Source organism: Brassica napus, chromosome C9 (genome assembly GCF_020379485.1).
Source record: "Brassica napus cultivar Da-Ae chromosome C9, Da-Ae, whole genome shotgun sequence".
In the NCBI taxonomy this organism is placed as follows: Eukaryota; Viridiplantae; Streptophyta; class Magnoliopsida; order Brassicales; family Brassicaceae; genus Brassica; species Brassica napus.
In genome coordinates this window covers 56,748,866-56,763,258 of record NC_063452.1, presented here as the reverse complement: position 1 = coordinate 56,763,258, position 14,393 = coordinate 56,748,866, and the positions used below count along the sequence as shown (strand labels likewise).

The 14,393-nt window shown below is 39.2% G+C and overlaps 2 protein-coding genes across 3 annotated transcripts; both read right to left on the bottom strand.

The window, feature by feature from the left end:
• Positions 1-3,459: 3,459 nt before the first annotated feature.
• Positions 3,460-4,668, bottom strand: LOC106383783. Its single transcript, XM_048768154.1, has 2 exons — positions 4,041-4,668; positions 3,460-3,962 (listed from the first exon to the last, which is right to left on the bottom strand). Exons 1-2 carry the CDS (start codon positions 4,666-4,668, stop codon positions 3,460-3,462), a joined length of 1,131 nt encoding a protein of 376 aa, XP_048624111.1.
• Positions 4,669-5,859: 1,191 nt separating this feature from the next.
• Positions 5,860-10,392, bottom strand: LOC106387715 (GPI ethanolamine phosphate transferase 3-like). 2 transcript variants are annotated; one of them, XM_013827624.3, is made up of 18 exons: positions 9,941-10,392; positions 9,744-9,865; positions 9,587-9,676; positions 9,382-9,501; positions 9,205-9,288; positions 9,041-9,118; positions 8,785-8,910; positions 8,609-8,698; positions 8,487-8,522; positions 8,359-8,414; positions 8,112-8,241; positions 7,618-8,050; positions 7,452-7,543; positions 6,834-7,374; positions 6,565-6,745; positions 6,360-6,495; positions 6,181-6,264; positions 5,860-6,094 (listed from the first exon to the last, which is right to left on the bottom strand). In XM_013827624.3, exons 1-18 carry the CDS (start codon positions 10,239-10,241, stop codon positions 5,999-6,001), a joined length of 2,796 nt encoding a protein of 931 aa, XP_013683078.1. In that variant the 5' UTR covers positions 10,242-10,392; the 3' UTR covers positions 5,860-5,998. The 2 variants fall into 2 exon arrangements, with proteins under 2 accessions (XP_013683078.1, XP_013683080.1); XM_013827626.3 differs by lacking the exon at positions 9,941-10,392 and having other exon boundaries at positions 9,382-9,497.
• Between the last annotated feature and the right edge of the window lie 4,001 nt (positions 10,393-14,393).

The window sequence follows — 14,393 nt, the reverse complement described above, 5'->3', positions numbered from 1 at the left end:
GAAATCAGAAGATTCAGAACTTTAAACTGAAGAAAGGAAAAGTAAAAACTATACGATTGGCTCACTAGCAATACAATTAACTCAAATATAATGTACAACTATATATAACTCAATCATTTCTTAACCTGTCACAGTTTAACGTATGAAATAGCTAATCGTCACTAACAATTTGTTCGAAAAGATTTATTATAACATAATGGTTCGAGGACAGATAAAATTATTGGGCCGATATGGCCCATGTATATGTACGTTAGTCGTTGTAAATTAAGTTAACGACATACGACATACGTAACTTGTAACCCGTATATAAAGCATTGCTTCTCTATTGAACAAGATAAGAATCACCTTCATAACCTCTAAGTGTTCTTGACATGGTATCAGAGCTATAATCTAACTACAACACGGTTATTGTTCAAAATCGATCTTAAAGATCTAATTCCGCTGTGATTTTTCTCTTCGATAGAAGTTCTTCTCAAACTTGAAAACATGTCTGGTGACGATCAAACTGCGATTACTACTACAGCTCGAACTGCAACTCGACGTAGGATTTCACCGTACAACATAACCTCTAGTGATAACCCTGGTACTTTGATCTCAAAACCGTTGCTGCGTGGTCCCAACTACGATGAATGGGCTACAAATTTTCGTTTGGCGTTGAAAGCACGGAAGAAATTCGGATTTGCCGACGGTTCTATACCACAACCCGTCGCAGACTCGGAAGATTATGAAGATTGGATAGCAAACAACACACTTGTTGTTTCTTGGATGAAACTCACGATAGATGATAGCATCTCAACCTCGATGTCACATGTGGATGGTTTGCATGAGTTGTGGACTCACATTCAAAGACGTTTCGGCATGAAGAATGGACCGAGAGTGCAGCAACTCAAGACAGAACTTGCGACATGTAGACAGCGTGGTTTGGCTATCGAGACTTATTACGGGAAACTGACTCAACTGTGGCGCAGTATGGCTGATTATCAGCAGGCTAAAACCATGGAAGAAGTCAGAAAGGAATGTGAGGAAGACAAACTCCATCAATTCCTCATGGGCCTGTATGAAACAGAATATGGCGCGATCAATTCTGCGCTTCTCTCTCGCGTACCACTGCCAACGTTAGACGAAGCGTACAATGCTTTAACCCAAGATGAAGAGTCAAAGCAGCTTGGGCGAATGAACACTGAGCGACTTGATGGTGTCAGCTTTGATGTTCAAGCGACCGTCAAGCCTCAGTTTTCAAATGCTGAGAACAGAGGAGATGGATCCGGCGTGTGCTCACACTGTGGACGTCCAGGACACACCCCTGAAAATTGTTTTCGCCTGATCGGCTATCCGGAGTGGTGGGAAGACAAACCACGTCCCAAGTCAGGCATGACCTCTACTCGTGGCTCTGCATCTGACTGAACTCGACCCAACTTGATTACGTAACGTTGTTGGTTCGCGAAGCTTACTTCAGCCTTACGAGATTATGGCTTCCAGCAGAATGATTCTGACTACTCTTTGTTCACATTTGAAAAAGAGCAGAAGATAATTCAAGTACTTGTCTATGTAGACGATCTGATCATTACGGGAACTCTACTGATGTCATTAACGGATTCAAATCCTACTTGAGCTCTTGCTTTCATATGAAAGATCTTGGTGTTTTGCGATATTTTCTTGGCATTGAAGTAGCAAGAAACCCGACTGGTATGTATCTATGTCAGAGAAAATATGCACTTGAAATCATTTCGGAAACAGGCTTGCTAGGCGTAAAACTAGTCTCCTTCCCTATCGAACAGAATCATAAATTGGCACTTGCTGACGGCCCACTGCTTCCAGATGCAACTTCTTATCGACGCCTTGTTGGGAAACTCATTTATCTTGGTACGACTAGACCAGAGCTCTCTTACCCTATACATATTCTATCTCAGTTCATGGGAAATTCGAGATCAGAACATTGGGAAGCAGCTCTTAGAGTTGTTCGTTACTTGAAAAACAGTCCGGGTCAAGGAATCTTACTAGTGCGAACACTCCTTTGACTCTTACTGCTTGGTGTGATGCTGACTGGGGGGATTGTCCCATCACAAGTCGTTCTCTCAGTGAATGGTTTATACAGTTGGGTGGCTCTCCATTATCCTGGAAAACGTCTAAGCAAGATCGAGTATCTCATTCTTTCGCTGAAGCCGAAAATCGAGCCATGGCTGACACCGTTAGTGAACTTATTTGGATTCATGATTTATTGCATGCGTTTGGTATCGACCACAACACTCTCATTCCTCTTTATTCCGACAGTCTTTCAGCTATCAATCTTGCTGCGAACCCCGTCAATCATGCACGAACGAAACATGTAGGAAGGGATTGTCACTTCATACGTGATGAAATTAAGCGATGTCTCATTACTACACATCATGTTTCTACGAAATCTCAGCTAGCAGATATCATGACGAAAGCTTTGGGTCGCAAGGAGTTTGAAGCTTTTCTTGTCAAGCTGGGCGTTTGTGATCTCTACGCTCCACCTTGAGAGGGGTATTGGGCCGATATGGCCCATGTATATATACGTTAGTCGTTGTAAATTAGGTTAACGACATACGTAACTTGTAACCTATATATAAGGCATTGCCTCTCTATTGAATAAGACAAGAATCACCTTCATAACCTCTAAGTGTTCTTGACAAAAATAACATCTTTTAAACTGGTATAGAAACTAGTAAAACATATATATAGAATTCCATGTTGTTAATGCAGTGAGGCCTGAGTAAAATGCAGAAATAAGCAAGACACAAGTTTTTCTCTTTTTGAATTCACTAGAACAAGAAAGTCTTACACCAATCTTTTCTATTACAAGAATCCTTTAGGATTATCTCAATCCTAAGCTAAAACTCACCCTAGAGCCTAGACTTTTGTTTATCAAAATCTTCCCGACCCCGAGTTAAACTCCCCCTGAATCTAGACTTCAATCTTCCAACTCCTCGGAAGTACTTCACCAACTACGTCAGCACCTAGCGCAGTGCAGTGACACCAAAGGCTTGATCACACAAGCACAAAACAGTGATCTCTTGACTTTTTCTTTTTCCAGAGACAACTCTTACCATAGAGGCACATCCTCCATGTATACATAACCAGAACTTGCTCTCCAAGTTCTTCCAAAAGCAACTTAAGCAACTTTCCTTTTTTTCCCAAGAAATAACTCTCTTGCCTTTTTCTCTTCAAGTAATATCCATTACACTTAATGTAAATCTTCCAATAAAGATATTGCTTCTTCTCCAAGCTTAACAAGCCCACGAACATCACAACATACAAACTTCAACCAAGCCCATCTTCATGACACACACATGTACTACCTCATGTAGTACTTCACGAACTGATACAAAATATACATCTTCAATCTCCCCCTTTTTGATTATGCATGTGAACTCATCACCTCTGGATAGAAAAGCCACGTCTTCAATCTCCCCTTATGAGTCACATCATGGTCAAAAACTAATATGAAAATCCATATCCTCCAAAGTGAGGAGGAAATCTCATTCCACCATCTCCATAGTGACCAAATCTCCTAGACCACGTATTCCTGAGTCCAAATCCTCCATGATTAGCTCCTTGAAAAGACATGAAACAGTCACGTCGAATATGCCCTTGAACTCCACAAGAATAACATACAGGACCATGACACCTCATACCATAAGCTTGCTCCATCTGATTCTTTTCCCTCAATAACTTGAAACACCTTGGCCTAATGTGTCCAACAACACCACAGTGATGACAAACAGGCTGAAACATTTGTTGAGATCCACTCTTCAATCCAGAAACTCTCTCTGGAGCAGTCGCCGTATCAGTTGCCATAGCAGTACTCGTAGCAGCACGCGTAGCAGTCACATTCTTCACACCAGTTGCAGGCTTCACTGCAATCTTCCTATATGTTGCATTCCCAGCAAACCTCTTAACCTCAGGCTTTGTATCAGACGTAGCTACATCCTTAGTTTTACCTGCTGGTACAAAAACACCTTCAACTTTCAAACATTCTCCTTGATATCCAAGGCCACATCTATCACTTTACCCAATACTAAGAAGATGATCTAGCTGATTCGTCCCATTATTCAGCAACCTCAAATTCTTCTGAGTCTCTGCAAGTTGAGCACCAGCCTGTCGTGCTTCTTCTTCTTTCTCTGAAGCATACTTAAGAGCTTCAGCAACTTGAGCTTCTAGCTTGGCTTTCTCCTTAGCCAAATCTGAATTCGTCTCAACCAGCTTGAGCCAATGCTCATACAGCTTTTCATAATTCCCAGCAAGATCAAAGGTTCCACCTTCATCATCACTTCCAGCATCATCATCACCTCCACATGAAGACCCTGACACAGACGCTGAAGCAGATCCCACTGCAGATTTCGTCTTAGAACCAGACATAAAGGTTGTGAACGCCACAATACTCTTTAGCTCCTCACCATAATCAGATTCACTTTTAGAATCACTCTTGGTGACTGTCTTCTTCTTCTGCTTCTGCAGATTTGCACACTCATCAGCTACATGCCCAAAACCTTTGCATTCATGGCACTGTATAACCTTTGGAGAATCACAAAATTTTCCTCTTCTTTCTTTATCCTTCATGTTATCATCAACCATGAACCCCATAAAAGATTTGTTTTGTCCATTCCATGAGAAACGCTTCTTGAAAGGTAACTTAGCTCTCTCCATCAATCCTCGAGATCTACTTGAAAATCTTGTCCTTCTTCCTGAACCAGTTTCTGTCCTCACCCTTATGATCTCACCAGTAACTTAGGTGACCCGCTCTGATACCAATTGTTAATGCAGTGAGGCCAGAGTAAAATGCAGAAATAAACAAGACACAAGTTTTTATCTTTTCGAATTCACTAGAACAAGAAAGTCTTACACCAATCTTTTCTATTACAAGAATCCTTTAGGATTACCCCAACCCTAAGCTAAAACTCACCCTAGAGCCTAGACTTTTGTTTATCAGAATATTCCCGACCCCGAGTTAAACTCCCCCTGAATCTAGACTTCAATCTTCCAACTCCTCAGAAGTACTTCACCAACTACGTCAGCACCTAGCGCAGTGCAGTGACACCAAAGGCTTGATCACACAAGCACAAAACAGTGATCTCTCGACTTTTTCTTTTTCTAGAGACAACTCTTACCATAGAGGCACATCCTCCATGTATACATAACCAGAACTTGCTCTCCAAGTTCTTCCAAAAGCAACTTAAGCAACTTTCCTTTTTCTCCCAAGGAATAACTCTCTTACCTTTTTCTCTTCAAGTAATATTCATTACACTTAATGTAAATCTTCCAATAAACATATTGCTTCTTCTCCAAGCTTAACAAGCCCACAAACATCACAACATACGAACTTCAACCAAGCCCATCTTCATGACACACACATGTACTATCTCCTGTAGTACTTCACGAACTGATACAGAATATACATCTTCACATGTTCTATATAAAAACTTGTTTTATTTTAAATGTCAACCTACATTTTCATTTTTTAGATAGGCCATGTACCTTAACAAGACGAACTGCAAAAACCTTAAGAATTGGATTGATTAGGCCATAAACTTGCCGTGTTATTAACATTTTGTAGTCGTTTGGCAAAAGAAGGGGAGAAACATGATAAATTAACATATACCACAAGATTTGCCAAGTTACCACCACAAGAAACTGAATATTCCTTCCTCTGGTTCTGCAGATTCTTTGTACTTTGTTTTTTTATTTGTCAGGTACTTATTTTGTCTTTAGTCTACTCGTTTCGATTATTAACCTGTTTTCTCCACCGAAAAAACAAACTATAAGTCTACGCATGTACCATTCACATATTGTATCGAGAAAATGAATCTCATGTACAGGTACCTAAGGTATGATTAGAGATTTGTAAAATTAATTTATCAATGCTCAAAAAGGAGGTCTGATAATTGTGTATACATTCAAAACAAAGTTTATAAAAACAAGTACCTAGTATATAAATATATAATCTACTGTTATATCTTATACCAACTGCAAGTATGAATCAAAGATAGAAAGCTGAAGCCAAACATATGAGGACATCGGTGAGGATGAGACCAACAACGTCAAAGACAAACTTTGGAGCAAACAAACCCCAAACCTGCAACAAGACGAGAGAGCAAGTTTATTTAGTCACAGAAAAACAGCACAATAATCTTTGGCCTGAGTGAATATTGCTGTGTTTACCATCAGATGTCTTCTGTGGATGGTGACGCAGAGGATCGTAGCTGTGACTGTAGTCGCGGATATAACTCCGTAGAGCATGTACATCTGATGAGAATTAAAAGAAATATGATTGAACATCTTGTTGGTGAATGTCTATGATAATAGTTAACCAAAGATGATCCGTTATAAAGATATCTTACTTGAAACAACTGGTGGCGCTTTTCTCCATGAGACGGTATAAGGAGAGGAAGTCCAAATACAGAAAGGATGATCGAGAATCCAAATGTTTCAATTGTCAAAAGGATGGCTTGTCGTATAAGCACAAACTCATCAAACCTGAAGAAAATATGTAATAAGCAAAGCCATCATATAGAAAAAGACTGAGTTTACGAAACTTGGACCTACCCAACAAATGCAGCTCCATAGCGGAGACCATCAAAGGCGCACCAATGCCCACTGGCGAAAAACATGCATACAGAAAGAAGACTCCATTGCACAACACACACAGAATCTAGTTTTGAGAATTTGTTCTGTCCATCTGATTTGGTTCTTCTCTCTACACCCTCTAGCCTCATAATACAATAGCCTACATAAATTTAAATGCATGAGTAAAACCGTAACGACTTTAAAGCTTTTTGCTTAAAGAATCGTCAAGTGAGATGAATAAAAAGTACCAGCCAGCAAATATGCTAATGCAAGCATTGATCCTTGCTTCCCAGACAAGAGAATCACTGGCGAGCTACAAGCAGATACAAGAGCGACAGTTCTGCTGCCCCAATTCTTGTCTTTTCCTGAGCAAAACATATGTGCAGAAGCTAAAAGGAAAAGCTGCACCAATCCGATTACATAAACCGTTTGAGGGATGATATTTCTTCCTCCAATCACTTGAAGTAAACCATCAAAACCAAATATCTTGCTCTCTGAAGCCCACAGCAATGCTATCAAAAAGTAGCTTAACATACTACCAACAGTAACATACTTCCATATCCCCTCACTGTGTGTTCTAGCAATCGCAACGTAGAGTACACAAATGAGTGCAGCCACAGATAGGATAGGTGCAATTTCAATCGCATATGTCAATGCTGGATGGTCTGGAGCTAGCCCCAGCATCCACGTTGGTGAGCTACTCATAAACTGAGACGTTGCAGCTTGCTTTGTTAACCCAATATCTATAGAAACTCTGAGAACAGAAACCATAGCAAGAAATACAAAAGCCTGCAGACAAAGACAATGAGAAATATTATTACCTCACAAACCAGAAGTAACTAAGACATGTAAGAGATAAAACTGACTTCTTTCCGCATTGTTTTCCTCATGACCGAGTATCGCAGTTTGATAAGTCCAGTTGTTGCCAGGAGAAAGTTTGCAACTTTTCCTTCTTCCACTGTTTACACAAAAGTTCTTTGTCAGCAGCTCGTATGATGGTGTACAGTAAAATCAAAATTACTCGAAGCTTACAAATATAGCTGTTGGAAAGAAAGCTGCAAGCACGGATCAATACTATGAAGAGTGTGAAAGCTGCACCAGTAGATAATCCAGAACTCACTGCATAAGGTTTATTATCCCCATGAACTATAGCAAGAGACTGAAGGATGAGTGATATAACCAATATCCCAAACCCAGTGATCATTAAACTCAGATTGAACTCTGTCCATTTAGACCGTGCAAGTTCGGCAACGCTTGAGAAAAACTTCAAATATGCAGCGATTTGCGCTTTGAGAGCAGATGTATTTGTACTGTCCTCGTTTCCATCATTATACATCAATATGTGTTTGACAGAGTTGGACCAATGATGTTCTGCTGCAGAATAAAGATTTGATATTCTCGACATATCATCGGACGAGAAACCAACAACGGATGAATTTGAATAAACATCTATATATCTTTTCACCTGCATATAAATGGAGTTAGAAGTGAGAGTCTGAAAACAGAACATCGTTATGAAAAGTTACCTGCCAAGCATTCACACAGAGGACATTCACATAACTTTTCAACCACTCTTTAACAGCTGGTTGCTTAGTGTTATCTAAATTCAAGCTGCTGGAACCAAGGGCATAGAGCTCAGGGTTGACATGCCCAATGCTGAAAATTTTAGATATGAAACAAAATGTTAGAAATATTAAAATGTGTGAATGAATGGATACTTTTTCCCTGAGTAGAAGCAGGAAACAATATTTGAAAATGATTCTTACAAGGCACCTTCCGAAAGGAAATGATATCCCAAGCAAAGCTGACAATGTTGCCGCAAAATCAAGCTGCAAATAGCCCAAAACAATTGAGTCTAGCAAAAAGGTTAGCATAAGAGGAAGAGGAAAGGCAACACAAACCTGCTCGATGGAGCTGATGCAAATCTGCTTCCCCTCCTGACATTCAGATGAACCCAGTAGAATCACATTTATCAGATACTTATTATGATCACCAAGGAATATGTTTCGAAGGCAACAATTACCGGATCTTGTTTACAAGATGAAGTATCAAACTCAGGAGGAACCGAAGGTGTATGCTTCATCGTACTCATGGCAAACATGGTTGTTTCTACCTGTAAGGGGGATTTAAAAACGTAAAGTTGGGCTTAAAATCTTGAAGCAGAGCATATATATATATAAGAAGAAACCGACTACTTACCTCTTCAGCAGTGCCTCCGCCATGATCCCCATTTAATGTCTGCCCATGGTCACCCATTACGATAAGCATAGTATTCTCATGCACGCCACCTGGTCCCGCCTGGCTCTCCAATATATCAACGACTCTCTAGACGAGGCAAGTTTAGAACGAAAGCGAAACAAGATTAATATAGCTCATGCTAATAACTTTTTGCAAGACTGGAGAATGCAAGCAAAAGTTAATGATAAAATGTTTTTTATTTTCGTTGCAAGCATACCTCTAAAACTGTATTATATTGCTCCAACTTATTAATCATCGGCATCGAATCCACTCCAAATATGTGTCCTGCATGGTCCTGCAAATATTAAACTTAACCGAATCAAAGAAACGAACAGGGCAACATGACAACGGAAAAACAAAAAAAGGTAGCTGCCTGCATACCACGCCAAGAAAATGCGCAATGAGAACATCCCAGTCATCTTTGTAAAGAGTTGGGAATAGGTGCTCAATGCATCCATTGTCAACCTATCAAAGCAATCACACATTCTAACACTCAAAAATGCTTCATTCAGCCAAGCTATCTCGGAAAGAAACATGCTAATAACATGAATGACTTACAGTATCCAGATCTTTAACATTGAAAGAAGGGAAAGGATACGACTTTTGAAACTGATTAGGGAACAACTGTGTCCAAGTATCATCACCCATCATCACCAATCGTTTCCCATTTAGCACTAGCTACGCATAGAGAGGGAACACATTCAATTTAAAATAACATTAGAAAAGCAAACACTTTGAATTTAGAGAAGAAGGCATAAACTACCTGATTAATAAAATTATCCTCAACAATAGCAGGAGCACCAAAACTGTTGCCAACATCGACAAAAGTAGGCAACCCTCCCGTCGTCAATCCCTACAAAACTCAAAGCTCGAGATATCACACTAACACTATGATTTGAATAAGATGCAAAACTCTTTACCTTGAGACGCTGCAGACTGGTAGTAGGAGGATCAGCAAAAGCCTTAAAGATCTTAGCAGAGGATTCGTTACCAAACGCAAGGTTCTGCAAGACTGTTAATTTGTCCATCCACGGCTTTGCTTCTAATCAAATTACAGAATCAAGCTTTGTGGATTTTATAATTGGAAAGATTTCGTTTAGTGTGAGATTCACTAAACCTGGGAAGAAAGCACTCGGGGCTAAGAAATCGATTCTGAGAGCGTCCAAGACGATGATCACGACGCGGTCTACGACCGGTTTGGTCCAACATTTCGGCTGGTTCTGATTGGAGTTTGAGTGATGAATCGGGGGATTGGGAGAGAGGCAGGGAGAGAGTGAGACGTCGGAGCATGTGCTGTGGAAAGGAAGCTCTGTTCGAGTAAGGAGGAACCCGCGAGTGAAGATCAGAATGGCGACGGAGTGGATCAAGAGAAACGCTAAAGGTATCAGCTTGTTGTTTCTTTTCGGATACGTCACCATCTCCGGATCGGGATCTTCGACAATTCGGTTTCGCCGTGACGGCGGCAAAATTAACGAACAGAGGGTGATGATTATGCGAAGAAAGAAACAACAAGAGAAAAAGTAGGCGCGTTTAGTTTTTTTTAAGACAGGTCGGTTTTGAGACTTGGCTTATGTCCCTGTCCGCCCGGTTTGAGAATAATAAGAGGACAATTATAAGTTTGTAACTGTTATAAACCATTTAGTGATCGACCCGTTCATCAGCCCGTGTAGCAAGACGGGCCAAGTCCATCCGCAGGATCATACTGGCGCCTATCTACTCTTGTGTTTATCTACATTATAGTTGGTGTTTATCTTACGTATTGCTAGTCATTATCTAGTTACGGATAAGTACGATCTCATGTCGATCCAGTACTTAAACCGTCATTACCATATGTATATAAAGACCAGTTGGTCGATCTAATAATACACACAAGTTCCCCTCTTCATTCACAACACGTTATCAGCACGATAGACTCCAAAATCCTGAGACAAAACCTAACCTAAAATCCGTCACACATAAACCCTAATCCAGGCGTAACTTAAAATCAATCTATCTCTCAAACCCCGAGGAACCAGACGACGAGCCACATATCAAATTGAAGCTCTGGACAAGATGAATCTATCAGCGAAAACAGTTTGTCAATCCGATCTCAGACGCGCCCACACTCGCAGAAACAATAGACGGTGCCGCCTTGGTCTTTTGGAACCCTAATCCGGAAGAACCCTAATTCGTTCTTGATTCCGTTCCAGCAAGCATTACCGTCTCAGCTTCATCCCGATCTCAGCTCAGACGAACCCTTGAACTCAATCCTGTCTCGCGTTCCCGTCACTGCCTCAGCTCGATCCGACGATCAGCCTCAACCCGTTCGCGAGAGACAACCAAGGCGATCGCGACCTAACAAACCTAACCCGATAGCATCCTCTCAGCTCGCGATCCCGAAGCAGCCAGCTCGCGTCCGTTCGAGGTTCATCTTGGTGGTCCGGTTTCTACAATCTGCAAAACAAAGGTAATCCTAATTCTGAGAACATGAATTGAACATGGTTGTTTTGTAAAGATTGAAACCCTAAAATCAGAACTCTAAAGATGAAAGCCATAGGGAAAATAGATCAAACCCTAAAGAGTAAATCGGAGCTCGAATAAGTCCGATCCCCTAAACCATAATTGGAGATTGATCCATTGATCAATTAAAATCAAAGTCTTAATGATTTTGAATCTCAAATCAAATCCCCTTGATCAAAGATCAAAGTTTTTCGAAATCTCCTAAAAACCCAAATTTTGGAAAATCGGTTTTAAATTGTTTGATTTAAACTTTGATTGTTTGATCACCTAGAGCTATTGATAAGATTGTTTAAATTCGAATCTAAATCACTCAAACTGAAACCCTAAAAGTTTAAATCGGTTTTAAAATGTCTTTGTTTGATGATTGATGATCTGAGATGTTAGGATTGATAAATTGATTAATAGATCTAATCTCAAGATTCGAAATCCTTAAGGCCTTGAAACCCTTAATCTTGATTGATATTCCTAAAGGCCTTGAAACCTTAAATCTCTCATTACTTAAAACCTGAAAGATTGATTTAAAGAATTTACATATTGAATGAGAGTTAGGTTGCTAGATTATTTGATTGATATGGATCGTGTGGCATTGTGTTTTTGTTATCAATCATACTGAATGGCCGTGAGGCATAATGCATTGGTTCATACATGCGGCCTTGTGCCCTTGATTGAGATTAAAGCCGTAAGGCCTAAGCATCACAAAACATGAGCCGTGTAGCCTAAAGTATTATAGATAGACTTATGAAATCATATGCACTAATTATTTGAATTGGTTGCAAGAATTCTAAATCATGAATTTATTAATGATTTCAGATGTCGAGATTTGAGCCTTCGGATTATGCTGCCCTAGATATCTCTGGAGATAATTATCCAGAATGGGAAATGAACACTTCAATTGCCCTGAAGTCTAGAGGACTCGGGAAATGTATCATTGAAAGAAATGATGAAGTTGAAAGTGAAAAGCATAGAGCCATAACAATTATGCGCTATCATCTCACTGAGGAACTGAGAAATAAGTACGAAAGTATTGAGGATCCTTATGATCTTTGGATAAAACTAAAATCCATATACTCAATGGAATTATGGCGAAAGGCCATGAATGATTGGAAGATACTCAGGTTCCAGGATTTTAAATCCGTGGAAGAATACGATTCTGCTCTAATGAAAATCGCCCATAGTCTTGAACTATGTGATGAAGTGGTTACAGATAATGATCTACTGTATAAAACATATTCCACATTCAATCCAAAGGATCGGTTGCTATCATATACAGCTAAAGGTTTCACAACCTATAATGACCTATTGTCATACCTATTGGCAACTGAGCAAAGAAAGCAGAAAATTAAAGATACCATTGACAGATTTGAGAAACTTCAGAAAAGATGCATTGAGGAACAAAACAGTGAGATGAGATATCCTGAGGCATTGGATCAGGATGAATCCAAGAAAGCCGTGTGGAGTAATATAGATTGTGAGGCCGGCTTATACATTGACTAAAAGAAAGATCTCGACATGATAATTTTATTTTAAGTCTATGATTTTGTGATTTGCTTTTGACCTACTTGATGATTCACGATTTTGTTTTTATATATTATCTTGCTTGGTCTTGCTTGATGATTCTTGATTAAATAACAAATAAAACCTTAATAAAAGGATAATCAGTCCACTGATAGTTGATTTCATGCATGGTTTAACTTTACCTTGATTGTATAGGTTTAACTTTACATTCCTGCAATCACATAAAATCAATTGTTGGGTGTAGACTAATGAGTCAGTTCACTGATAGATTGATTTCTCGCATAGATTTAACTTCATCTTGATTGTATAGGTTCAACTTTACCTTCCTACAATCACTTGAAATCAATTAATTGGTACTGACAATGGCAAAATACACAACATTATTCAGATCCATTGAGTTATAAAAAAAAAATTCAATGTTTTCTACATTGAAACAGTGAGCAAAGAAAATACGATTCCTTTCAGATTTTTGAAAAATCGCCTAAAAGCATTATGAATACTTATACCCATATTTTCTACTGATTTATTCTATGCTAAGGATCAGTATGAAAGAGGCATAAAGCCATGGTAACCAGTATGGTTCACCACGAAATAAACACTTATGGCATGACCAGATTAGCCATCTTGATCCAAAACATGATGAAAAATTAATTAAGGCACAAAAATGATCCCATAAAATCTCACAATGTGTTATAAGTACACAAAAGGAAAAATCACTAAAATAATTAAGGCTCCACTGTCCTAAGCACTACGAAATTATGAGTATGTTCATGAGGGGGAGAGAGGACTAAAACCCACAGTCCATGATCATATCATAAATTCGGATTCCATGGTTTACAACCATAATATACACGGCTGGAAAGCTTTAAAGCTCTCACTAATGGTACATCACCCACGTCCAGCCTAAAGCTTAAGGACATTGTATATAAATATTGATTTACATCAGGCCATACATGTAAGCATAGACATTCCCACCTCTGAATGATTAAGGGTCATAAACCAGACATATACACAAACCATCTTAAGAAAATACGAATATTCCACCACATATATGTGTGCCATTTAAGATGGAACCTCAGATGAGGATTGGGAATATATATTAGATAAATAAGACTTCCTCCACGAAACTATAATGTATCTTGTGCCAAACATGGATGATTTAATCAAGTGGCCAAGAACACAGATTACAAAAGATAGTAATCTGATTATCCAACTTTGAAAGGAGAAAGTTATCAGGCTGATAAAGAGTAAAGAGTAAAAGAGAAATATAATGGTATCAACCATAGTTGTCTTGGCAAGATCCTCAGACCAAAGATTATGATCTAGACGTTCTAAAAGAATATGATCAAAAGATATAAAAGCTAGCAGAAATATATGCCAGACACACTGACCCGAAAAGAAAAAAATAACTATGTCATACCAGCTTAAGCACCACGAATTTGATGTCTAAGAGACACAATCAAGTTGCTACAATGTCTATTAGAGATAGACAAATAAGTTCCAAATAATAAGGAACCTCGGAAAGTAATGAAAGGTGCTCAGAATCGTACAAATCC